This window comes from Lissotriton helveticus, chromosome 4_1, assembly GCF_964261635.1.
Source record: "Lissotriton helveticus chromosome 4_1, aLisHel1.1, whole genome shotgun sequence".
In the NCBI taxonomy this organism is placed as follows: domain Eukaryota; kingdom Metazoa; phylum Chordata; class Amphibia; order Caudata; family Salamandridae; genus Lissotriton; species Lissotriton helveticus.
The window spans coordinates 470165473-470193084 of NC_136063.1; the positions used below are offsets into that span (position 1 = coordinate 470165473).

The window sequence follows — 27612 nt, forward strand, 5'->3', positions numbered from 1 at the left end:
TCGGGGGCGAGGGTGCAGCCACAGCCGTACACCCCAATTGGGATTGATGTGCTATGTTGGAGGAACTCATAGTTATTAATACGCTCAACTTTGGCGATGAAAAATTCCGCAATGGAATTACACTGAGCTTCCTACAAAACAGGGGGGGTTGGTATAGTGTCTGCTCCTGTCAATTTTTTGACCACTGCAAATAAAGTACGAGGACAATTCTGAGCTTGCGCCACTGTGTTTACCGTATACGTAGCTCTTGCCTCTTTACACCTGGAATGAGATTCCTTCAGTGCTTCTTTGTAAATGGTCTTCCGGGAAGCCGAATAAGTACGCCTCCATTTTCTTTCTAAGGCCTTACAATTAGTTCTCTGGACCTTTAAATCGGCCGAGAACCATGGGGCCGGACAACGATGAAGTTTAGATAATCTCGGAGTAGAGGGAAGCATGATATTTACGGCATTCATCCATCATTCATACATCATTCATTCATCAATATTGATAAACTCAAATATGTATCCCGTGTTGTTGGGACTCTCCACTACACATGACGATCAAGTTATGTTCATTAGAGACTTTTTGAGCTTGGTACACTGACTGAATTGCGGCTTGGCCAAGTCCAGGATTGGGAACGACAGACATCCTGAAGAAGACCGGGGTGACCTCTTTAGGCACAGTAAGTCGGCCGAAACATGTTGGCACAAGCAGTATCAGGAGGGGTGTTGTGAGAACCTAATTTCTCCTCTAAACACGACCCATCCTACCTTTCTTTTAATCCTGGTTGTGGAACCTATGAATAAAGGTTTGATTGGTATCCCCAAACCAGTTTTAGAGCACTTTCCCTTTAACTGCACTTTTGTCGTATTACCATTCCCAGTGACAGGGTGATATTTATCACTTATTCACAGTATTTGTTACATTTCTCTGTGTTGAGTCTTGTGATTCTGTACCATTTTTTATTTTTACCCCCTCCCTTATGCTCCGCCCTGAGTGTGGCTACACCAGGGCGTATTGTAAGCAGACCTGATGATGAAGCATGTCACACACTTCGGTGTGTGAGTGAGGGCAGTTTTCCAAAACTGATGTATTTTTTGTGTTTTGTATTGTTATACGTGTATCCTAGTCTCTCCACCCCCCTTTTTTTGTGTGTATATTCAGGGTCACTACATGGTCTTTTCACATACTTTTGCCAAACGTTACTGTTTGGACCCTGAACTACGAAGAGATGGCCACTTTGCCTGCTCAGTACTTAACGATTTTCTGTTATAGAAGTTGTTTTGTTCACTCCCTCCTCCAACAGCTTATTGCTTGGGAATCTTTTCAAAGGTGAGGAATGAGCAGATAGAAGTATCCATAACAGAAAGTTACTTATTTTCAGTAATGATCTTTCTGAGGGGATACTCTGTCGACCACTAGATTCCTTACTGCCCCACCATACTATTACTCTAACGGAGATAAAAAAAAAGACTACTGAAATATATGTAACTAAATTATGCAAAACACCAATTTTCAAGTTCAGTATGAAAGTCAAGGGGATATGAATCCAGTGGTCACATCACGAGTGAGTCTGACGTCATAACTAAGTTGGCTCCATCTGCCAGAGTCAGAGAGCTATTATAAAAGTTTCTGGATCCAGTCTGCACCTGGGAATATTCAAAGGTGAGGCATCTACAGTTAGATCGTGTATCCACCAGAAATATAGTAACCAAAGGTAAGTAACATTTTCAATGGTTCCTTCTGCTCACCATTAGACACTTGTGTCCAACATCTACTCACTTTCCAATCAAAAGGGCCCAATAGAATATCCATGGCCCTTATGGTGAGTGGAATGTTTGAACCATCGCCCACGTGTTAAATATCCATTTTGGAGTACATATAATAGTTGTTCATATTTTTGCACATACATATTATCATGAGAAGAATTGATGAGTATTTGTGTTTTTATTCACAGATCATGATCAGCATAGGACTTATGTTTTATGTTGTTCATCGAGCTCAAGTTGAACTGAATGCAGCAATTGTAGCCTGTGAATTGGAAATGGAGACCTCGGTTGTTGAAAACAATCATTTAAACTGCAGTGGTTCAACTTTTTGCAACAAAAGGACATTGGCATTTTCTGGAGCAGGAATCAACATTGTGTGATTAGAATTAGACAAATGTAAGGTTGTTATAAACCTAAACAATTGCCAGGTTGCCTCAAAATATTTTCTAAAACTCACAGAGTTCTTTCACTTCTTGAGAGAAGATATTTAATATATACATGTATGTGTACAAAATGTTGTTTTGTGAAGAAATGTTTGTGAACATTTTATACGTTTTTTTTTTTTTACAAAACTGCCCAACAAAGACATTTTATTGATGAACTTCGAATGAAGGCAGCCGATTGAATGACTAAAACTAGGCCCACTGGGCTGTTTTTGGCACTTTGCGTTTTTGTAGTGCTTTATTCTGAGGCAAATCTCTATTTGCTTTAACTTAGACAGAACCATTTCAAATAGATGTTCTTGGTCTTAAGCTTCTGCTCAAAATCATGTTTCTTTGTAAAAAGGTAGAAATAGGTTAATGGTTGTAATATTTAATTTTAGTTTCATTATTTATTAGACTGCATAGACATTTACAAGATACTATTGAAGGTTGTATGCAATGTATGTACTTATTCGTGGCTATGCGTTATTTTGTAAATTTGAGAAATTACTTGAAAAGTGTTTTATTTTGCAAATTATGGAGACCATTTTTCAAGAATGAAACATTGCAAACTGAATTATATTTTTGTAAATTAGGGAAGCAAATTGTCACAGAGCCATGCATAGAATTACAATCGCACCTAAGCCTAAATTAGGGCTGTGGACTAAAGTGCTCTTAAATGTAAGCTTGTAATGTATACTGCTATATGCAATCTACCCAAGGGGTATTGATTAATGGATGACATAACTTACTGTGTTCCTTGTTATCAAACTGCCCAATCAGTGTAGTTTTAATGAATACCAACACTAGATTTTTTCCATGGCATTATTGCATTGTACATGAGAGGTTTTTTCATGTTTACATTTTTTCGAGCTTCTAGTGAGATTGCTATACCTACATTTTTTTTAATTATGCATGCACACAGATTATCAAAGTAATCCCATATAAAGTGCTTGAGGTTTGGAGAATTTGTGTTAATACGTTGCCTTTAACGTTTATTCTTTTTTCTTTTGTTAAAGCTTTAAGAATGCAGATAAACTATTTAGCCTCTTCTTTTATTTTGAGTGCAATCCATTTTAAATAAAAAATGTACTTGTCACTTTTGAGCGAACAAACTAAAAATGCGCACAGTGATTTTTTTGTAGTTAAAACACTTTTGTTTATATTAAACATCCAGTCGTGTACAATTAAAAAATAGCATTTATCTGTAAAATGTAAATTCTCTTTCTGTAAATACCAACACAATTTGAAGAATATAACTGGATTCAAATGAAAGCATTTGTTTTCCCTTCTTTAAGTTGCTTTGTTGAACACTTTTCTTTGGAGTCATTTCTTCTGAATAACATCAATTTTGTCAGTATTGATGGTTGGTTTGTTTACAGTTGCTCTCCGTTTTCTCAGTGCTCATATTATACTTATGGTTAATTTAAACAAATTTAATTTGTATTGCATTGTGTAGACAACACTGTTACTTTACGAGAGTATGTTTAACAGTGTTTTCCTAGTATATCTTTAGATGATACAGTGTGTCCCTAATAGCAGTTTGAAAAGGATAAAAGCAGCAACATTTTGAGTGTTGGGTACGTATTTGACAGGTCCCCAAAAAATTTCACGTGCAAAATGTAGCAGATCTTCTAGCAGAGTTATGTTCATTACCAGGCCATTCTAAATTGCAGATTGTTTGAATAAGTGCATTAAAGGCTAATTGCCTGTTTTTAAAAAAGTGTACATTTATTATAACAATATTGCCAGATTTTTGTATGAAGTTTATATGTTGGCATGATGAGTTGTGATTTATTTTCGTGACCATTTTAGTATACAATCTGTTTTTGCTTATTGCCTAAATATGTTAGTAGAAGGAAAATCTGACTTGAAAATATGTAATTTTTCTGTTGATCAGATTTTACTTAATTAAAACTTTCATTCTCATGAAAGAAGGATTTGATGTTCTCACTTGTTAACACTTTGTGTAACGTAATCCACACTAAATTAAGTATGTGTTATTTTGTGAGCACCACAAGCTTTGATTGAACTGTTGAATATTTTCCTGTTAGCCAACATCTGTTTTCCATGTGCCACAGATTTACAGTTTCGGTCATCCAAGCCCTTTCATCTTCTCTGATATTTCTCAATTAATACAAATGGCAAAGGTAGCTAGAGCAGATATGTTGGTGCAAAAACATCCCCTGACTTTTAATGTATTCCAAACAAAAGTACTCAGTGTGTCTCAACTAGTGAAAGGGGTGGCCGCCTTAAACCCCTTAACATTTCTGGAACACGGTGCAAATTTAATACATTCACTGTGAACACCATGGAGGAACACTCGTAGATTCTCTTGGTTGGAATGTAGATAGGTTTGTTCTTTATTTTTTTGTCTAAAAGAACTCACTTGATTCTAGCCAGCATGTGTTTCGTACAGGCCAATATGCCTCAACTTCTTCAGGGCTACAATAACATATGAATGTACAATTATATAACTCCTATCATACTATGATCAGTGAAACTGACAGAGAATGGACTTCATGTCCTTGATGAACTTTGTGATGAATGTTGCCATTTTCAGGTCGATGTCAGGGCTGCAGGCCACCATATTAGCCAAGAAGAGTCCCGGGTATTTTGCTCGTAGCCGTACCATCTGCTTCTGGTTCATGCGCTTCTTTATGTGGCTGGCCATGTAAAATGCTATTTTAGGGGCCGGGACCCAATCCACAGTTCAGGAGTGGTATGTCTTCTGGGTCCAGCATACCCTGTACCCCCTGGCAGTCTTGATCGCCTGTGTCCCCAACCTGGGTCCCTTGGCACCACCTTCCGATCAACAGTGTCTACTCTCGCTGCCTGGTTCTTCACCCCAATCCCCGTCAAGGGTTGTCTGACTCGTCCCTGGCCTTGTTATGTGTTCCCGGAAGGATGGGAACAGGAATCATCCTCTGGGATACAACCAGTCTGGGGATTTTGTGCACAACCAGGGCATCTAGAGACCTATTTACAAAGGCTTGGTGAAGCCTCTCAAAGGTGTCCGAGGGGGGAGAGGTTGCTGTAGTTTTGGCAGCAGGTCTGGTCTTGCGTTTGCTCCTGGGGCTTCCCGATATTCGCTAAGAGGCGTAAGCCTCAGTCCCCCTCTATTTTGGGGTAGCAGACTATGTTAGACAGTCAGCTCTATTTTTCTCTGTCTCAGGGGAGCTAGAGCTGATGATACAGCCCTCTTCAAAGATGCATCAATGGCATTCACCAACTCTTAATGGATGGGGAAGAGGCTCTGCTCCTCCTCCACCGACTCTCACATCTTAAACTCACCTGCCACGGATGATCGGGTGATAAGGAGGAAAATACATGAAGAAACGCTGTTAGCCGTATAGGAGATATATATTAGCAATGTGGTGCTTGGACGAATGTTTGATGGAATATCTAAATCAGCAATCTTTTGTTGTGTTCAATGCTTGTTGGTAAAGTAATTGTGGAGGCAGACTATCTTTTCGCCCTTCAGTACTAATGGGCTGTTTACTAGACTGAGATCACTATGCGGAGTGAACTGCTTGGTTGGAGCACAGACAAGCTGGGGCAGCTTTTCTCACACACACACTGAGAATTATTTTGAGAGATTTGGATAGATGGAAAGAGAAGCGCAACACTAAGGGTGATAGATGTATAAAGAACAGCTTGTCAAATTCTGAGAGAGCAGCACTAAACCAACTGAGACAGTACTGGCATCTTAATAGGAGCATAAGATAAAGGTATAGTGTGCTTTTAAAAAGACAGGATTATGATAATGAGAATCTACAAGTGTTCCTCCATAGTGCTTAATGTGAGTGCATTACATTTCTCAATTAAAACCTACATTACAGCCGAGTTCCTTACAGCCACTGTGCTCTTTTTGCCCCAAGAACCCACAACAATCACATAGAAATCTCCCCTAATAATAAACGCAAGCAGCACTGCGTGAACATGTCTATTTCTACCACATATCTAGTGCGCCTTCTCTCAGTAAACACATCTATATCTGTTTCTCACATCACAATGTGCCTCAAGTGTTTACTCAGCACCAAGGCATATTCATATATTCACATTTTTATTCAGTGCTGCAGAGTGTTTTGACCACATTACAGAGCACCTGAAGTTTTATAAGTCGATTTAGGTCCATTTTCAATCATATTTTATTTGTCAAAATGAGTAACTTCTTATTTTTTTCTCTAATACTATTAATTACTTTCATTACCACCCAATAAAAACTATCACCTATTTTGCATCCCTATGTGTCAAAAATGTTCCTATAAAGGTATACAAACTTTTTGCCTGGCCTCTACGGGCCCGATTACGATACGGTTAGGAAGGCCTAACCGCATTTGCTCCGTCCGACTCCGATTGGGAACGTGTCTTTCCGACCAAATCAAAATGATTTCCGTCTGACCGATTACGATGCGAGTCAAGTGTTGAGAATATCTCAATCCGAAGCCGACTGCATTTGGAATGACGAGCCGTACGGAGCAGAATTGTACGTCTCTACAGGCTGCGTTTCCAAACAACCGATTACAATGCTGGATTCAGACAGCCTTTCCGAATCGTGCAATCCAACTTGAATTGGCAGTCAGAATCACACCTTGGGGGCCCATAGCGGGCCCCCCTGCACCTGGTGTGGCAGGCACCAGGGGTTGCCCGCCACAGGGTGACAGATTTTTCCCATCCACCCCTTTCTTCAATGGAAGCCTATGCATTCGGTCGGAACATAGGCTCCCGTTGAAGTCAATGGGAGTCCGACCCAATCGTATATGGATGCATCCTAATTGGTCGGTTGGACTCACCCTTCCCAAACCGATTGGCAGGAATGCTTTCCTAACCGTATCATAATCAGGCTCCTAGTTGGGCACACTAACACTATAGGCTCCTTAAGCTTCCATTGCATTATTTTCTTCGGAGAGTGTGTTACTGTCCTATATTTAGTACATTCATGACCTTGTGTACTGCACGCTTTTTACAGTAGCAAAACCAGGTTTTGTGACTCCAAAACTCCTTTTCAGAATGGACAGTACCCCTTTTATGGTTGAGAAAAGTTTGCCAAACCTGTGAAAAAAGTTTGTGATCCTTTGCAAGTCGCATAGAAATGTATCAACAGAGGCTTGTGACTTCATTTGCTGTTGCAAACCATTGAAAACTTGCCAGTCCTCAAAATGGCATGGTAGTAGTTTTGTTCAGGATTTCATTTTGGAGGTGCGGGTATGGATGAAAGTGGAGGGAGTGGCCAAAGGGACCACAGCCTGCACCACACCAATTTATTCTCTTTTAAGTTTCATGTTCTGGAAAGCAAATATAGGGTTAGTGGTCTGCTGCTTGCAGGTTATCTTCCATGCATCTGCACCAATTTATTGGGGAGATGGGTGCCAAATGTGATCAGCTTTATTAATATTCATTAAGCGGTCTGTCTGCACCCACCTAAGAATAGGAAATTTGCAATTGGACTTGTTAGGTCTTGCTTCTACCTGCCATGCTACCCGGGGACCAGGACTACATGTCGCTGCACCATTTGCGGCTCTCCTGCCTGCCACCAACAAGTATCAGCTGCACCTGGAGGTGCTTGAAAAACAGTGCAGCCCTCCTGCAGTGCGGGACACTCACTTTTGCTTCTGCCTGCCATGCTACAGAGAGACCAGGACTACGGGTCGCTGCACCATTTGCGGCTCTCCTGCCTGCCGCCAACGAGGATCAGCTGCACCTGGAAGTGCTTTAAAAACAGTGCAGCCCTCCTGCAGCACGGGGCGCTCACTCTTGCTTCTGTCTGCCACGCTACCGTGTGAGCAGGATAACGAGTCCTAGCGCCATTTGTGGCTCTCCTGCCTGCGGCCAACGAGGATCACCTGCACCTGGAGGTGCTTGAAAAACAGCGCAGCCCTCCCGCAGCACGGGACATGCGTGGGCGTGCCAGGCCGCGCCCAGGCAAACCTGGGCCAAGGGCAGGCCTGTCTGAGCCCAAAAGAGGTCGGACTGGGCCTATTCTCTTGGCACTGTGATTCCTGCCCCTTTAAGTTGGGTCTGTGGTGGCAAATATTTGCACTGAAGCTGTAAGACAGCATTAGGTAGATTTATTTTATTTGTCCTGAAGAAACGCAAAGGGTTCCTGCAGCATGGGGAAACGGAAGATCACACCTGACGCAAAAACCACAGATTCCACTCTTGATGGATTTTTGCAAAAGGTTGTGGGAGCTATCAGTAAATAGACGGTGAGGAGACTTTCTTTGACACCTATTCCTGAACCACTCCCCGATTCACTTTTACCTCCCTCTAATAATGACCCCCAGGTTGATATTCCCGAAACTGTTAATGTTGACAGGCCCAAACCCCCTATCTCTCCTACTGTGATAGTTCTGAGTCAGGGTGAACCTCGTGGCACACAGGATGGTGGAGAGCGCCCTACTCACACAACTTCGGCAAAGGCTGACCCACTGATTGAAACAGATAGAAAGAGGAAACAAACGGAGAGTACTGGGATTGCTCATAAAACGAATCGCCAGTCACCTAAGATAAAAAGATATAAACAAACCCACATATTAGGAAAAGTCGGTTTATCATGTACAGGAAGGGTAACCAATACTGTGCAGGATGGGTCTTATATTTTAATTGGAAAATGCGGGTTAGTCCAGGAGGCCCTAGCTCCCATTCTGACAAGAATGACCAGCATAGAGGAGCAACTAGCCCTTGTCCGTCTAGTGCTAGCGCCAGTGGAAAGGACACCAGTATACAAACTGGTAGAGAGGGATTTACCATCAAGTGACACAGCGAAGGGCAGGGTGTCGTTTTTTTCAGGTGCCTCGCTTAATGGGGTGGCTCCTATGAGAGCTACATCTAACTAAGCATGGGCTGAAAATTCGTTCCGCTCGCGGAATTTGCGGATTTTCCGCGATTTCGCAATCCGCGAATCTCGCGAAATCGCAGTAAAATCCGCCAATCAGCGGGGACGAATTTTCAGCCAAGCACTTACAGGGTTACAGCAGCAGGTGCAAAAGTTGAAGCTAATTTTTTGTAACCTTTTACAAAAGGGTTACAAAGAAATTAACTTCAACTTGGGCACCTGCTGTTGTAAGCCTGTAAGTGCTTCCTGGCGCCTCGTTGCCTACTTGCAACTATTCTCTGACCCTGCTCTGACCCTTGAAGCAGGGTCAGAGAATAATTACAAGTAGGCAATGAGGCGCCTGTCACGAAAATGAAACCTCAACAGGAAGCACTGACAGATATAAAAACAAGCATTTGCAATGCAATAGGTCTCGCATTAGGAAAGTTTGAGCTATTGGTCTTGTAAATGACATTTTTTTTTATTTATGTGTTGGTTTTGAAAATAGCTAAATTAATAGCTTTGTCATTTACAATGCCAATAGTTATTACTTTCGCAAATGTGACACCTATAGCATTTGTAATGCAACATGTTTTGTATTTAAGTGACTTAGCTGTATTGATATTACAAATTACAATGGCTTTTAATTTTTTTAAATAATTAATACTGAAATAAAAGTGATTTTAATTTATAATGGCAATAGCTTAAACTTTTGTAAATAACTCTTGTGAAGATTATGTTCTGTGTATTTTATTGTGACGAAAATCCAAGAACAGAAGTGAAATATGAACATCTTTTTGTGACGTTTGAAACATTGAGAGAACATATTTGAACCAGTTGTTGTTGAATGGTTGCACAGATTGATGCTGGGTGGTGCTGAGTGGTGCTGTGGTGATGCGTGGTGGTGCTGTGTGATACTGGGGTGGTGCTGAGTGATACTGGGGTGGTGCGGAGTGATGCTGGGGTGGTGCGGAGTGATGCTGGGGTGGTGCTGAGTGATGCTGTGGTGGTGCTGAGTGATGCTGTGGTGGTGCGGAGTGGTGCTGTGGTGGTGCGGAGTGGTGTTGTGGTGGTGCTGAGTGATAATGTGGTGGTGCTAAGTGAAAATGTGGTGTGCTGAGTGATGCTGGGGTAGCGCTGAGTGATGATGTGGTGATGCAGAGGGCAGAAGGGCACAAAAAACCGGTCTAACAGAGGACAGAAGGGCACAAAAAATGAGTCTAACGGAGCAGAAAGGCACAAAAACGAGTCTAACAGAGGGCAGAAGGGCACAAAAACAAGGGAATAACAGAGGGCAGAAGGGCACAAAAATAGAGTCTAACAGAGGGCAGAAGGGCAGAAAAACAAGGGAAAAATGAGTAACAGAGGGCAGAAGGGCACAAAAAATGAGTAACGGAGCAGAAAGGCACAAAAACGAGTCTAACAGAGGGCAGAAGGGCACAAAAACAAGGGAATAACAGGGCAGAAGGGCACAAAAATCGAGTCTAACAGAGGGCAGAAGGGCAGAAAAACAAGTGAAAAATGAGTAACAGAGGGCACAAGGGCACAAAAAACGAGTAACGGGGCAGAAGGACAGAAAAACAAGGGAAAAACTAGTCTAACAGGGCAGAAGGGCACAAAAAACTAGTCTAACAGGGGGCAGAATGAATCCCGCCCTGCGTGTTTGTCCACGAAGATGCCACCTTTTTGTGCAATACCTCTACTCAACTGGAGTACTTTCTACTGTCTAATCAGTAATAGCTCCCTCGTTGGCTAAATGTATAGGGGCAGATTTACAATAACTGGCGCATCCCCAGGGATGCACCAGTTATTGTGCGCCACAGCTCCGCCACCCATGGTGCGCCGCATTTACAATGCTGCGCACCATGTGGCAAAAACGGCACAGATGCGTCACGCAACTGTGCCGTAAAAAGCAGCGCATTGCTGGAGCTGCGTCGCGCTTGCGACGCACCTCCAGCAATTCTCTGGGGGGCCCTATCTCCCCAATGCTGCATCAAGCCTTGCGCCTGCTTCAAGCAGGCGCAGGGTTTTGACGCAGCATTGGCCTAAAAGTGACTGAGTGAAATCTTGTAGATTTCACTCAGCCACTTTTAGGAGGCGTTCCTGCGCAGTAATGCCCTCCCCTGCGCACATCTTTTGTGCTGCCGCTGCGTCACAAAAGGTCTCGGTAGAGGGTGGCAGTGGTGAACCAGAAGGTGGCAGTGATGAACCAGAGGGTGACAGTGATGAACCAGAGGGTGGCAGGGGTGAACCAGAGGGTGACAGTGCTGAACCAGAGGGTGGCAGGGGTGAACCAGAGGGTGGCAGGGGTGAACCAGAGGGTGGCAGGGGTGAACCAGAGGGGTGGCAGTGATGAACCAGAGGGTGGCAGGGGTGAACCAGAGGGTGGCATGGGTGAACCAGAGGGTGGCAGGGGTGAACCAGAGAGTGGCAGTAGTGAACCAGAGGGTGGCAGTGGTGAACCAGAGGGTGGCAGTGGTGAACCAGAGGGTGGCAGTGGTGAACCAGAGGGGGACAGGGGTTAGCCAGAGGGTGGCAGTGGTGAACCAGAGGGTGGCAGTGGTGAACCAGAGGGTGACAGTGCTGAACCAGAGGGTGGCAGGGATGAACCAGAGGGTGCTGTGATGAACCAGTGGATGGCAGTGGTGAACCAGAGGATGGCAGTGGTGAACCAGAGGGTGGCAGGGGTGAACCAGAGGGTGACAGTGCTGAACCAGAGGGTGGCAGTGGTGAACCAGAGGGTGGCAGTGGTGAACCAGAGGGTGGCAGGGGTGAACCAGAGGGTGGCAGTGGTGAACCAGAGGGTGGCAGTGGTGAACCAGAGGGTGCTGTGCCATACACGACCGTATGGGTAACTTCGCCATGCAAGCGGCCCGCGAACATGCAAAAAGCCCCGCGAACACACAAAAAACCCCGCGAACACGCAAAAAAAACTAAAATTCGCTTCAATTCGCGGATTTTGCAGATTGCGAATTTGATTTTGCGCAAATTCGCAAATTTCGCCCATACTGACATCTAACCTCAATACCATTGCCCCCTCTCACGGTCGCACTCAGGATGCCAAAAATATTAGCATACCTACCAGGTTTTCAAAGGACCCTGTTTCTCAAGGGAAAACCCCCATATAGAGTCAACACCTGGGACATGGCGTTTTGTATAAAAAAACACCTAATCCAGTGGGCGGGGTAGATCCCTTCATCGGGACACACTATCAAACAATCGCTTGGATGGCCCATTAGGTGGGAGGGGGGACCATTGATTCACTAAATTTGCCCCTGAAAGTACACCCTACACTCTGAATTTAATGGGGTTTCCGCTGTTATTTCCCTGCCAACAAGAAAGTTGCCAGAGCCTCATAAATAGATCTGCACATTGGTCCTCTAGGAAAACTTCCCCCCTGTTTTAACTAGTTTGAATATATATAATATTATGGCCAGGCTGGTGAGTTGGGTAGGCCGCAAGAAGAGGAGTATTCGAGGGGGATTGTGTTTTGCTGAATTTCAGTGATGCGGGGTGTTTGCACCTTGCCCTAAAACATCTTAGAGACTCACCTAGTGAACAGGCTCTAACTGGGTTTCTTTTACCCCCCCAACCTATTTTTCTCTATTAGTCAGCGGCCCATCCAGCCTAGACAAATCATAGATATCGCTACCCACCCTATCTCTTTCCATCCAAATTGCTTTGAGGACCTCTCCGGTCTAACTGAGATCGATTGACTGTTTATACAACCTGGACGTAAAGCTGATAACACAAGTAGGGGTCTCCTATATGCTGATCCAGTGGGAGTAGTGAATAAAGAGGTACTTGATTGATTGATTGATAAAAATGTATAATGCGCAGAACAATGACCCGCAGGTATCAAGGCGCCTAACAATAAAATCAGAAAGTTTGAACAATTCATCCTTACACATAGGCTTGCAAAAAGAGGCGAGTTTTAAGGGCACTGCGGAATGTCTGTAGCGATGGCAGGGACCTAAGATCGAGAGGGAGATCATTCCACCACTTGGGAGCTAGAGTGGAGAAGGCCCTACCACCCCATTTGGCTCTTCGTATGCGAGGAGCAGACAAAAGCAGTTTCCCGGAGGAACGCAGGTTCCTTCCAGGAGTATAGTGGGAGATGATGGAGCCCACTCCCGAGTCACTGTTTTTTGTGATGGCTCTATATGTCATGCATAGGACTTTGAACCGTACTCGGCATTCTACCGGAAGCCAGTGCAATGTTTTCCTGGCTAACGTGGCCGAGCTGCGTCTGGGAACATCCAGGACGAATCTGGCTGTGGCATTCTGAACCACCTGTAAGCGCTACAGGAGGCTCCTGTTTAGCCCCGCATACAGCGCATTACAGTAGTCTAGGCGTGAGCCAATTAGTGCAACAGCTATTTGTTTTCTGGACTGTAACGAAAGGTATTTCCTGATCCTTCGCAGGGTATGGATTAAGCCCCAACAGGTGGAAATGGTTCTACTCACCTGTCTGCCCATATCCAGGGCAGGATCTATCATCACCCCAAGATTTTTAGCAGATGTTGTGGGGGAAGGGCACACTCCAAGCGAGTCAGGCTACCAGCTGGCTGACCAGATGTTTTCGTTCCCTCCAAACACCATCACCTCAGTCTTCTCCCCATTCAGTTTAAGAGAGTTCTGAATCATCCAGTGACCAACCGCCTCCATACAAGATCTAAACTTGGAGGCGGTCTGCACATCTGAATGGGAGAGGGAGACGAGTATTTGGGTGTCATCGGCATAAGAGACTACCTCCATCCCGAAAGTTCTTATTAGTCTGGCCAGTGGGGTCACGTAGATGTTAAATAGGGTCGGACTAAGAGCCGACCCTTGAGGGACCCCACATAGCACAGATCGGGATGGAGATAGAAACTCACCCAATTTGACTCTCTGTTCCCTCCCAGCAAGGAAAGAGGTCAGTAGATCTAGAGCTGCGCCCCTCACCCCCACATCCCTCAGACGAGATGTAAGCACTGAGGGGGAGAGGGTATCGAAGGCCGCAGTTAGATCCAACAAGACCAGGAGGGTGGTCTGGCCCCCATCCACTGTCGTGCGGATGTTGTCAAGCACGATGGTGAGGGCCGACTCGGTACTATGTTCCCTCCTAAATCCATGCTGGGAGGAGTCCAAGCAGCCCGAGCATTCCACAAAGGCCGCGAGGTGCTTGTTCAGATGTACCACAAGCATCTTCGCAGGGGCGGGAAGCAACGAGATCGGACGGAAGTTTTTTAGGACCTCCGGATCAAGGGAGGCCTTCTTTAGCAGAGGTTTAACTACTGCTTTCTTCCACTCCGAGGGGAAGACACCTTTTCTTATAGCTAGATTCATTATTTCTAGCAGCGGTGGTAAGAGGGTCTCCCTACACTGCTTGAAGATTTTCAGAGGGCAAATATCCAGGGGGGAGCCAGATTTGATCTTATCAGTCAAGATTTCTAGATCTTGCAGAGTCAGAGGTGGAAAGGAGTCCAAAGTGCCCAATGGGGAGACGTCGGTGGTAGGCAAATTCGTCTCAGCCAAGACAGTAGACCCACTAATACAGGCTCTTTGTTTCTCAAGAGCTAGGTGGATATCCTGTATTTTAGTGTGGAAAAAAGAGGCAATCCTATCACATAAATCCTGCGAGGGTGCGACAGGGTCAGGGACTTGTAGATTGATTAAGGAATCTACGATTTTGAAAAGCTCCTTCGGTGAAGACAACGAGGTTGTCAGGGTTACAAAGTAGTCTTGTTTAGCCTGCACAATCTCAGCCTTATATTTCCTAATAAGGAGTTTGTGAGCTTCTTTATTCTTAGGGTCCCAACTCGAATGCCAGAGCCTCTCCTTCCTTCTCACTTCTTGCCTGAGCAGCCTGAGAGAATCTGAGAACCATGGGGCAGATGGTCTCTTTCTGGCTCGACGGCGGGTCTGCATTGGGGCCAATTCATTCAAGGCCTCCGTGATAGTCTGTTCAAAATGGCCAGCTGCGGTCTGTACACTGTCCATACCCATAGTAGAGAGGCTGGCAGCCCATGGCGCAACGGAGTGGCTGTTGATGTTCCTGAAGTTTCTAGCCATTTCCATTATGTGATTCCCTTTTTTGTTTCCATCCTCCCTGTAATACTCCAAGTGGAAAGGAACTGCAAGGTGATCGGACCAGGATAGATGCACCGGGTCTTTGATGGTTAGGCGACGGTCATTAGAAAAAATGCCATCTAACGTATGACCTGCCCGATGAGTGGCCCCGCTGACTAACTGCGTAAGTCCACAGGACGCCAGAGCCTCAATGAGACTTGAAGTATCAGAAGCATCGTGCCGTTCTAAGTGGTAGTTGAAGTCACCTTGTACTTGACAACATAAAACCCCCAGAAACCCCTAACTTAAACTTCATTGATTCCATTGTTAAGGATAATATGAGTGAATCTAGAACCTGTTCCTATGTCAGAAATACAACCACTAAGACCAATTGCTAGGATGAGGGGTCGAGCCAGACATCTGCGGTTTGCCAATCTGCTTTCATAGTTACACCATAGGACACTGGCCGGAATCACCCTATACCCTCAGTTAAATTAATCTCCAGGAATATTGCAGGCACCCTTTCTAAATTATTGGACGAGGTTTGGTTGGAATAGATCAGGGGATTTGCATTTGTTTGCAGGAATCATGGTCTAAAGAGAGCATTGTGATGGAGGGCTATTATTCTCTTGACGTGCCGGTCACCCCTTCACCAGTGGGAGGGCTGGTAACCTTAATCACAGTTAAATTCGGTTCTCTGAAAGCTCACAGTGTAGGATCGTCACAATGGTTCCCACTGATTATGATCGTAAATCTGATGCAGGTTAGGGTTTTACTTGTAAATTGATACAATAACTTTGACCCTAAGAACTGTCATGTCATAGAAGCCCTACAAATGGAAATCACTAATGTTTCTGGGAAGTGGCAGCCTTTGTGTGTTCTGTGGGTGGGGGACTTTAATTGTATGTTTTGTGAGCACCGCAAAGAACAAGTTTTTGGTCTGTTGGACACAGAGGGCCAGCCTTTGATGTATTTTATCCACACCCTGCGGGGTGTGGCACTAAACACCATCATTATCGAGAACGATCTGGATAGTTTGATCAATAGTTTCTCATTCCAGTGTCCCACTTTTGTTGGCAGGGGTTGGGAAAGTTTTATTAATTTTATGTTTATTTCCAGAGAGTTGTCTTCGATTGTCTGTGATTTTACTATAGAACCAAATCCTTCAAGTGACCACAACCCACTCACTGTCTTACTTAAAGTAATAGCTCAGGCAGCAGGGTGTGATGGTTTCCGGATTCAATATACTCGCAACAAAGGGGTAAGAATTAACTATGGTGAGATAAATCTGCCACAATTTGAGGGTGAAATAGTCAAAACAAACCATGATCTGATAACGGAGTGCCTCCAACAGGATTCTCCCTCAGCCAAGAACATTCAAAACTTCAAAATAATCTGCACCAATGTAGCTGATAGACTAACAGGCTAGGTCCACACCGCACCTAGAGATACGATGGTTCAATGCCGAATGCTCCAGAGCCCGCAAGACCCTAAAAATTCACCCTCCAATTTGCCCCTCATAATAGAGCACAAATCAAATATGCTGGCGACTATATAAAAGTACCATCAATAAAAGAAAAGAGGAGTTGTGGTGTTTAGCATGGCAGGATTTGGAGAGAGCAATGCTCTTGAAGATAGCAAAAGTTTCTGGGTCATTACTAATTGACTACATTTTACGGAGGAGGTGAAAAAGATGGACTCAATGATTCTGGGAGACACCTGGGAATCCCATTTTGTGACCTTATTTAACCCAAGTGGTCTGAAGCTTACAGCGAGCAATGAGGACCTCCTCTTAGATCTAGCACAGGCCGCTGAGCTCATTGCCTCATTTACAGTGGCAGAGGTTGAAGAAGCGTTAGCGAAAGGAATTTGTAAGAAGGCCCCAGGTCCAGATGAAGTCCCATTGGACCTATTCAAAATAAATATTAATCTTTGGGCTCCCCTGCTGACAAATGTTTTTAAATCAGTTGTGATTGGTCCAATCCCAGCATTCTGAAAGAGGCCATTGTCGTACCAGTGTTCAAAAAAGGGAATAGAAATGACCCCGCCTGATACATGCCGATTTCCCTTATCTATGCTACTGTCCAGGTGCTGGTAGGGTAATTCTTGCTCGACTAGAGACCTGGGCAACTAGCAAGAAGATCATCTAGAAAACCAGACTATGGCTTCCGTAGGGGTTGGGCACTACAGAGCAATGCCTAAGTTTGTCCCCGAATATGGGCAAGTACATGAAGGCAATTGGGAGGGGGGGTTCTATCCACCTTGCCTTCACGGACTTGTCCAGTGCATTTGATACCGTTGGCAGGGAGAAATTGGCTTTGAAAAGGCACTGATCCTGCTTTTAAGAAGGCTCCATTCTAACACCTCAGTCACCATAAGATTTAGGCCACAGTGGGAAAGGACTAAGCATATTGTCTCCACAGAAGGAGTTGAGCAGGGGTGCATTTTAGCTCCTTTTCTTTTTCTGGTTCATACTAATGGTTTGGAAGCGTTTTTACTGTGAAAGAAAATTGATTTCCCCCATATTAGAGGCAAACCAGTTCTGCTACTTAGGTATGCAGATGATGCCCTGCTCATGGCCTTGATGGCCAATAGGTTACAAACACCACTGGATGCCTTTACGGATTTTATGTCGGCCCTTGACCTGAAGGTGAACTTTTCAAAATCTTATATAATGGCATGTGGTCCAAAATAGACTAAAATCCGAAGCTTTACTGTTGGGGGCAAGGTTATTGAAAAGGTGGAAACCTTTACATATGTGGCGAATATGTTCAATAAGGAGATAAAGTGGGAACCCCTGGTCATGGCAAGAACTCAGCAGACAAGTAGAGTTGTGGAGGAGCTGTTTAGGTTTGCCTGCAAGTTAGGCCATAAGCCCGTGCCTGAACTTGTTATTTTATATAAAGCAAAATGTTCAACGGTTGCGTCTTACGTGGCGGGAGTGTCGGCCTACCATAAAAATCATGTGTTACAAGTGGCGGAAAATAAGTTTATACGAATGTTATTGATGATTCCAAATAGCTCTGCCACTTCTTTCTCCCATCAAGAACTAGGAATGGAATACGTAGAAGATTGCATTGGCATTGCACCCCCTGCTCTGATGGACTGTTAGAATTGGGGGTCTCTGGTTGGCGCAAGTATTCACTTGTGACAAGCAGGGACCCTCTCCTCTAAGTCAGGGCGAAGGATGACCCCTTAGAATTACCCTTGCTCACCCTCTAGGTGCGTGGCGTGAGCAGCCAAGGCTATTCTTCAGGCATTATGGAGTTAAGCATTTGTAATAACACACACAGTAAAATGTACCAATCCCCCACAAATGGACACCAGGCTGTGAATATATAAAAATACGTTCCTTTATGTAAAAATATATATGCAGGTAAGACTTATCACAAGACCAATAATAACGTTTTTAAATTAGGCCACGAGATTGTAAATAGGCAAGCGTTTCTCAGTTACAGTTCCAATGTATCTTCTGTCTTGTTCAACTCACTTGTAAATAGTTCTCTCAGTTCCAGTTATGCAATAATTGGGGCCTCTTGCCCCGTTCCTGGAAGGTATGGCGCTCCCAAGTGCCTCTGTGGGCTTCGCAGCGCTCCTCTGTGCTCCACACAGAAGAAAACCCTGCGCCCTACCAATGCTCACGCATCTCGCGGTGTGGGTTGAATGGAGACCAGAGAGGGCCTCGGGAAACCATGGGCCTTTTCCGGAGGTGGGGGCTGAGCTGCGGAGCAGCAAGCAGGCAATGAGAGGAGCCTGGAGGAACCCCGGGCCTTTTCCAGAGGTGGGGGCTCCTGGCTGCAGTGAGGAGCAGGGAGGCGATGAGAGGAGCCTCTTGGGCCAAGGCACAGGGAAGGCTGACGGGGAAATAAAACGTTGCGGGCCCCGAGCCCGGTCTGAATTCCTTACTTGGGGGGACGAGTTGTACAGGGGCAGCGCGACTCGTCTCTGGCAGTGTCTCTGGGTCTCCGTCTGCAGCAGGTGGGTGCACACAGGCGGGCGTGGCCCACGACCCCGGTACAGATGGTACTGGGGTCTCCCAACAGGGGGGCGGTGCGGCCTGCAAACTCCTCGGGTTGGCGAGCGGGGACAGCAGGGCATGGTCCTTCGTGCTGGCTGCAGTCTCGGCTTAGGTCACCGGCCTGGAGGAAATTCTGGCGGGAGGGGCGAGAGCACTTCAGCGCGCTCCAGTGGCAGGCAGTGGCAGAGGAGCAGGCAGCCTGACCCGAGGTCAGGGAGCGACTCCAAGGAGCGAGGCTCCCACGGGTAAAGGGCAGGCAAGCTCCTGAGTGCCACAGCCCTAGGAGGGGGCGATGAGGGGCACAGTCTTACTCCTGCGGGAGGCACACACGGCTGGCAGATGGCAATGAGCGAAGACACAATGAACCCACTGGTCCTGGGGTTCAGGGGGCAAGCTCAGTCAAGCCCTTGGAGAAAGTTTCTAGCACAAGTCAGCAAAGTATTTTCAAAGTCTTTTCCTCTCCTTCCTCAGCAAGGCAGACAGCAGGCCAGTCCTTCCAGCGTCTTCTCCTTCTAGTTGGGCAGAGGTTCGTTGTGGGAAACAGGATTCTGATTTACAAGGAGCAGGGCTCCTACTTTTATACAGCATTTCTTTTGTCTTTTCAGGCCAGGGGGGGCTTTGCATAACTTCATTCAGTCTCTGAGCACTTGTTGGGTGTACTTCTGGCTTCTGCTTTCAGTGTGAGGGGCAGGCACATCAGACGATCCACAGGAAGTGGAGCCAGCATTGTGTGGACAGGGGCAGCCAGGAGTACCTTGATGACAGTGCTTCACCCTTCCTGGGCCAGGTGCCGGCTGAGTCATCAGTCGCTCCCCAGGGGGCGGAGCCAGCATTGTGGTGGCAGAGCACAGCCCTATTAAGAGTCCAGAGGCACTCCTACCTCCCACTAAGGTGTAATCCTTGCATTCACCACCTGTCATCCCCCAGCCCTGTCACTCACACATCCCAGACAGTCAGATACACATACTAGCAGAGGCGGGCTGAAATGGTTAGGCAAGCAAATGCTAACTTTCTAAAAGTAGCATTTGCAAACACAGGATATTAAAATAAACTTTACTAAAAGAAGTATTTTATTATTCTGAGTCCAGGCATACTAAACTTTATTTTCTACCATGTTCCCTGAGCCTGCTGGGATTATAGCCGACAACATGACCGCCCTCAAACACGCCACCCGCAAGCACCACCAGCTCATCCGTACCACCAAGAAGAAATCACTGAAATAAAGCAGCTATATTCAATTGCCCATGTAAACACATGCATTACTGAAGATCCTAACTGTGGGATGGACTGTCACCACTTACCAAGGGCAATGATCGAAGAAAGAACTTCTAGCCCCTGAAATTCTTCTGAGGGTCTGCGAGACCAGGCAGAGATGCGCCGTACCCTGTCATCCCAGATAAACCATCAAATGGTTATTAAGATATTTAAGAATATGAAGAATGATGGGGCCCCTGGACCAAGTGGGATACCCGCCCAGGTTTTCAAAAAGCCCCCGACTTATGGGCATCTGTCCTCACTCCTCTTTACAACCATTCCTTAACAACAGCAATAACCCCCGACTCATGGAGGGGCTCCATATTAGTCCCAATTTTTAAAAAGGGAGATAGTTTAAAGCCTTTAAATTATAGGCTCATCGCTCTTCTTGACATAGAAGCCAAGGCCTACGCCCGCCTCATTCTGAAGCATCATACCCTGCTATCAGACTGGCTTCAGACCCCAAGCATCGACAATGGATAATATCCTGGCATTAGCGCACCTAGCAACTGAAGCAATAAAGAAGAAAAACCCTCCCCTCTTTTCTTGCTTCATTGATTACAGCACAGCATTCGATAAAGTGGTATGAAACAGGCTATGGCGGAAACTAGGAAATTGGGGTGTTCCGCCAAACCTACTGAAGGCAATCAGATCACTTTACGATGGCACCTGGGTGCGGGTTAAAACCAGCGCTGGTACAGTGTCCCCCAAAATAATAACAAACAACGGGCTGAAACAAGGATGCGTGCTGGCGCCCATCCTTTTTAAACTGTATACGGCTGATTTGGGGGATGCCTTGAAAGGCGCCAGCCTAGTAGCACTGAGATTAGGCAGCATGAGGCTGCCGGTCCTACAATTTGCTGACAACACAGCCGTAATGGACCACACGAGGGTGGGCCTACAGAGAGCCCTAAATGCGTTGATTCAATTTAACAAAGATAACAACCTTCTAGTAAACCAAGGAAAAACTAAGGTCGTCATTTTTGGGAGCCATCATCTGAAAAAGAAAGCACAGTGGCGAATGGGAGATCTGCAGCTCAGTACAGTGGCAGGGTATAACTACCTAGGGGTTTGGTTTACGGAACGGGCCAAGGCAAATGGTCATCGGAAACTGCAGTTGTCCAAGGCCAATAAGGCGATATTCCTTTTATAGCAACTCCGCTTACATCTGATAAGCCCCACGGCCGGACCAATATTAACTGCCTTAAAAGCAAAATTGCTGCCAGCCATTAGCTATAGCCACCAGGCTTTTCCGGGGTCACAGGATGCCCTTCTCACCCCAATCCAAGCCAAAGTATATAAATCAGTCTTTACTATCCCAAGGTCAGCAAGGAAGTCAAGACTAAGATTGGAGTTAGGCCTGGTAATCCAGACTTGATGTGCCAAGGGGAGATTATAAAAGCATACTTAAGGATTATAAGGGCCCCAACAAACTCCCTAAGATACCAATTGAGAGCCATCTTTGAAGGGCCAAGATCATCATAGCACACCAGTCTTGGCAAAGCACTCAAGATTTTAAAAATAGAGGAAAAGAGCATACCACTGCCAGAAATCCCACTAAATGCATGGAAAAAAGCCATAAACAGACAAGTTCTCAAAATCTCATAGGAAATGGACCTTAAATCCCTTCGCTATAGCCCCCACCTAGACCCGCTGAACAGTTCCTACACGGTAGGCAAGGCACAACCCTACCTGAATGAGGCCCTGACACCACAAGCCAGAACTAAAATCCTCTCTATGAGACTTTGTACTCTAGGAATCACTGAATTTAACCCCACATGGGCTTGCAATGGGGAAAATACAAGCTGCAATCTGTGCCCCTACACAAGAGAATCCTGGCTTCACCTTTTATGCTGCTGCCCCTCCCTTACGAACAAACGCCGTCGACTTCTCCGCCCAGTCTGCATCATCAAGGGAATCAAGACATGCCGCAAAGCATCAGCCTTGTGCTTTTTTAGAATAACCACGGTGACCTTGGTGAGTCTTGGGAAAGTCATTCATCTGATTAGAATGGCTTTAAAGGCAGCAAACGATCACAAACAAACCAGGGCCACCAGCGTGGTACAATAAGGGGGTCAAGGTAGCCTCCCCTCAAATGAGGCAAGAGCCATGATTCTATCCACTCGCCCTACAGAAATCGCACCACATCAATGTCTCGAAACGGAAGGGATAAGGAGAACGATCCACAGACTGCCGTAGGAGAAAACCACCAAGGCCTACGCAGCTGTCTAAGAAACTTGGTGCAGGGACTTATGATAAAGACCCGGTGCTGACGGTCCGAGTTGGTGCAGCGGAGAGGGGATATAATACTTGAACAAAAAACTTTTTAACCAGCAGTCTTTATAGTTTTAATGTGATTATTGTTTTACTCACCAGTTTTATCCTTTCTTACTGTAATGATTTTAATTAATTGAACAGTTAATAAATTCATTATATATATATATATATATATATATATATATATATATATATATATATATAATATATATTCTCTGTACCACATTGCACCTACAGTGACCGTTATGAAAGTTTTTTTACTCTGTGTGTTATTGAGATATTGAGAGTGTCAAAACTTTACAAATCAAATTGTACCAAATTTTTATCTTTATTGCTCCTGGCTTTCTTCTGGTGCTGGCTGGTGATCCTTGAGTGGTGAAGCATGACAGGTTGTTCTAAATTTCCCCACCTGAGTAAGTGGAACAATCAAACTTGTAGCATTGTTTTTGTTGTTTGTTTTTAAATGTTAACTTGTGGTCCATGTTCTAGTACAAGTTTCAAATAAAAAATCTGCGTTTTTTGTGGGCCATTTTGAAGGAATTCTCCTGAAAGAATCTAATGATTTTTCCAATTATAGCAAATAAAAATCACCATACCTAAGGGTTCTCCCTAAGGGATCTATAGGGATGGCAGTCGGAAATTCACCCCAACCGCTATGGTAGCGGGATAAGACCGTCCGCCAGGACGGCGAATCAACCGCCGGTCCAATTAGTATGATCCGCAGTCGAAATCCGACTGCGGCGGTACGATCGCGGCCCTTAACATTATGGCGGTTGCTGCTGCCAACAGCACTGCTGCGATGTCAAAAGGAGCATGTCTTGCATCTCCCTGCACTGCGTGGTAGGCACTGTACAGTGCCTGTGTGTTATCAAAAGAGACTAGCTTAAATATGACCAATATTGTTAGGACTCTGATTAGATTTGTCATGGGCACCTCGTTGGTGAGTTCATGAAGCCCTCACCCACCAACCTGGTTGGTGGCATGCTTCATCATCGGGCCCACCCAGTGACACCTAATGTGTCCCGGGTGTGCTGCGACGCCTGATTACAGCGGAGCTGGTATTTTACTGAGAGTGCAGTGTGAGGTGTAAAATGAAGTGTGAGTTAAAACGGCTTGGCGAGGGTCCCAGTACCCGAGGGTACATTAAATTTTAATAACTTGGCCCCCGTCAGTGGTTAAAATAAGGCTTGGGGATGTTTAAGGGAGGCGAGTTACTACCTCCTACATCCATCAGTTGGTCGACATGTTTCAGCCAGTGCCTTAAACTAAATCTGGCTTTCCTCAGGACCTTTTTAAAATAGAGGGTAGTGCAGGTTAAACAGAAGTGTAATCCAGGCTATGTGTTACACTCACTAAGGTGTATCTCTAAGTGTGAGAGGGGGATTCCCTTCTCATATATGCCTGTACCGACAACATTGAAGACATAGACAAAACATGTAAGAAGAGGAGAGTCAAATAGGCGTCTTCGCCACATAGTCATATACATAGAGTGCCGAATCTACAGTGCTCAGTGGGTAGACTACAGTCGGCAAAAGTGTAATGGCACTGGTGGTACCATTATTGTGATTATCGCAAATAATTGGGGGTGGTTTCGCTAAAACACGGGTATCACACATATGCATGAGATACAAAATGTGATGGGGCGTAAGTAAACACTCTTACGCTTAGATTTTGCAGCCAATGCTTCCAGGAGTGAAGCGGTAAGTGGTTGACCCTGTAGGGAAATAATGTTGGCCACTGGGAGTTAGAGACCTGTAAGGAGGGAAAAGCGCTTACCCAGAGATTGTTGCTTGGAGGTTGTCATACTCGCAGCTTTTCTGGTCGAGCCTGCCTTGTACCTGTTGCACCGTCCTCGTACTCCGGTAGAAGGAGCTGGAGTTTCTTGTTCGTTTTTATATGCTTGCTAATTGGTTAACTATCTGCACCTGTAGCTGGGAGTAAGAGTAGAAAGACTACCCCGGGTGTGTTCCTAGCTGTCTGCTCATGGGCGGTGGAAAGACACTAGTCTCTTGCACATGAGCAGTGCTGCTTGTGTCTATATCGCATGAGCGGGGGTGAGACACTAGTTGGTGGAAATGTGTATACGTAAGAATTGCCCGAAGGGAAGGTTCTCCCGTAGCGGGCGTGGGTGGAAGCTTGTGAAGTGGAGTAAAGAGTTTCTGGCCGTGGGTTTATAGTAGGTTGTCGTGGTGAGTCTGTCATCTTTGACTGTTATATTTAGGTCCAGGAAAGCAAGTTGGTTTGCACTGATAGTGCTGGTGAACTTCAAGTATGGGTCCCTGCCGTTGAGCCAGATGAGGAATTGATCCAGGGTTGTTTGTGGACCCTCCCATATCACAAGGATGTCGTCAATATAACGGCGCCATGCAAGGATGTGGTTGGCATAGGGGTTTGTGCTGTCAGCAATGTGCGTGCGTTCGAATTGGTGGACGTATAGACCAGAAAGGCCAGAAACTCTTTACTCCACTTCACAAGCTTCCACCCACGCCCGCTACGGGAGAACCTTCCCTTCGGGCAATTCTTACGTATACGCAGGAATTGCAGTGATATAGCAGACTATAAAAAACAGTCCGCTGAACTATCCAAGAAACTGGAGGCCCGGGGCTATCCACCAGCCATCATCTCCAAAACCAGGAAGAGGGCCAGGAACCAGAATAGAGAGGCCCTCCTTGAAACCACAGCTAAAGAGGAGCAGGAACAACCTATCACCTGCGTCACTACGTACAACACAGCCTCCAATGAGGCAGCCAAACTCATTAAGAAGAACTGGAATATCTTGAATTCTGGCCAGAGGCAGTGGGACATACCGCGTTTTGCTTACAAGAGAAGCAATAACTTGAAGGACCAACTAGTTAACACCCGTCCCAAAAAGCATAACACACAAGAACCGAACACCATTCTGAATGCATGGGGCCTACCAAAAGTAACTGGACACTACCCCTGCAATGATTGCAGTGTGTGTCACTTAACCACCCACACCAAAACTCTAACCCTAGAACCTAACAAGGTGTGGACACAACGCAGCCACACCCACTGCAATTCACGTAATGTGATTTACCTTCTCACCTGCTCCTGTGGTCTCCGCTATATCGGCATGACCACCCGCAAAATACGCACTAGGGTCACTGAGAACAGAAGCATCATTAGGTGTAAGAAAAACATCAGTAAATTAACCAACCACTTCATCACCCATGGTTATACCACCAATGACCTCACATGGACAGTCATCGAACAAATCCCTGAGCAGGCATTAGACAATGAAAGAAGACTGATGAGCAAAGAACAGCGTTGGATCTATCGCCTTTCCTCACACATCAATGGCCTGAACGATGCGATCCCTTGGAACTCAGTCACATGCTAAAAGCACCTGCTTTAATTCCATGCCCACACTATTGATAGTGGCAGATTGCAGACTTTAACACAACACATACTCTACCACGCAACAGCACTAATAACTAGTGACTCACCCCTGCTCATGCGCATTAGACGCAAGCAGCACCGCCCATGTGCTAGAGACTAGTGTCTTTCTACCAACTAGTGTCTCACCCCCGCTCATGCGCAATAGACACAAGCAGCACCGCTCATGTGCAAGAGACTAGTGTCTTTCCACCGCCCATGAGCAGACAGCTAGGAACACACCCGGGGTAGTCTTTCTACTCTTACTCCCAGCTACAGGTGCAGATAGTTAACCAAATAGCAAGCATATAAAAACGAACAAGAAACTCCAGCTCCTTCTACCGGAGTACGAGGACGGTGCAACAGGTACAAGGCAGGCTCTGACCAGACAAGCTGTGAGTATGACAACTTCCAAGCAACAATCTCTGGGTAAGCGCTTTTTCCTCCTTACAGGTCTCTAACTCCCAGTGGCCAACATTTTTTCCCTACAGGGTCAACCCCTTACCGCTTCACTCCTGGAAGCATTGGCTGCAAAATCTAAGCGTAAGAGTGTTTACTTACGCCCCATCACACTTTGTATCTCATGCATATGTGTGATACCCGTGTTTTAGCGACACCATCCCCAATTATTTGCGATAATCACAATAATGGTACCACCAGTGCCATTACACTTTTGCCGACTGTAGTCTACCCACTGAGCACTGTAGATTCGGCACTCTATGTATATGACTATGTGGCGAAGACGCCTATTTGACTCTCCTCTTCTTACATGTTTTGTCTATGTCTTCAATGTTGTCGGTACAGGCATATATGAGAAGGGAATCTCCCTCTCACACTTAGAGATACACCTTAGTGAGTGTAACACATAGCCTGGATTACACTCCTGTTTAACCTGCACTACCCTCTATTTTAAAAAGGTCCTGAGGAAAGCCAGATTTAGTTTAATGCACTGGCTGAAACATGTCGACCAACTGATGGATGTAGGAGGTAGTAACTCGCCTCCCTTAAACATCCCCAAGCCTTATTTTAACCACTGATGGGGGCCCAGTTATTAAAATTTAATTTACCCTCGGGTACTGGGACCCTCGCCAAGCCGTTTTAACTCACACTTCATTTTACACCTCACACTGCACTCTCAGTAAAATACCAGCTCCGCTGTAATTAGGCGTCGCAGCACACCCGGGACACATTAGGTGTCACTGGGTGGGCCCGATGATGAAGCATGCCACCAACCAGGTTGGTGGGTGAGGGCTTCATGAACTCACCAACGAGGTGCCCATGACAAATCTAATCAGAGTCCTAACAATATTGGCCATATTTAAGCTAGTCTCTTTTGATAACACATATAAACCACGGGGACTCGGACTAGCTTTCTAGTCCTCTCTCTCTCGCGCACTGTACAGTGCCTGCCACCTGGTACATGGACATGTAGGGGGTACCATGGGTACCCCCCAGTGCACCGACACCCCCCTCAACCCAAGAGGGGGCCCGCACCAGGACCTCGAAGACATTTACTGCATGCCTTTCAATGACCTTTCCACTACAGTGGAATGACTGTCTTCCGCCGGCATCATAATCATGCCGGCGTAGCCTGACCCTGCACCGGCCACATTTTAGCGATCCAGG

At 45.7% G+C, this 27612-nt stretch overlaps 1 protein-coding gene across 1 annotated transcript in view; it reads left to right on the forward strand.

Annotated features, from left to right (window-relative positions):
- TMEM64 (transmembrane protein 64) overlaps positions 1 to 3448 on the forward strand; it is a 162015-nt gene extending 158567 nt beyond the window's left edge. The window contains exon 3 of the mRNA XM_078687060.1: positions 1940 to 3448. Coding sequence (XP_078543186.1) covers positions 1940 to 2131 — 192 coding nt within the window. The 3' untranslated portion in view covers positions 2132 to 3448. The remainder of the gene's footprint in view (positions 1 to 1939) is intronic.
- Positions 3449 to 27612: the final 24164 nt, after the last annotated feature.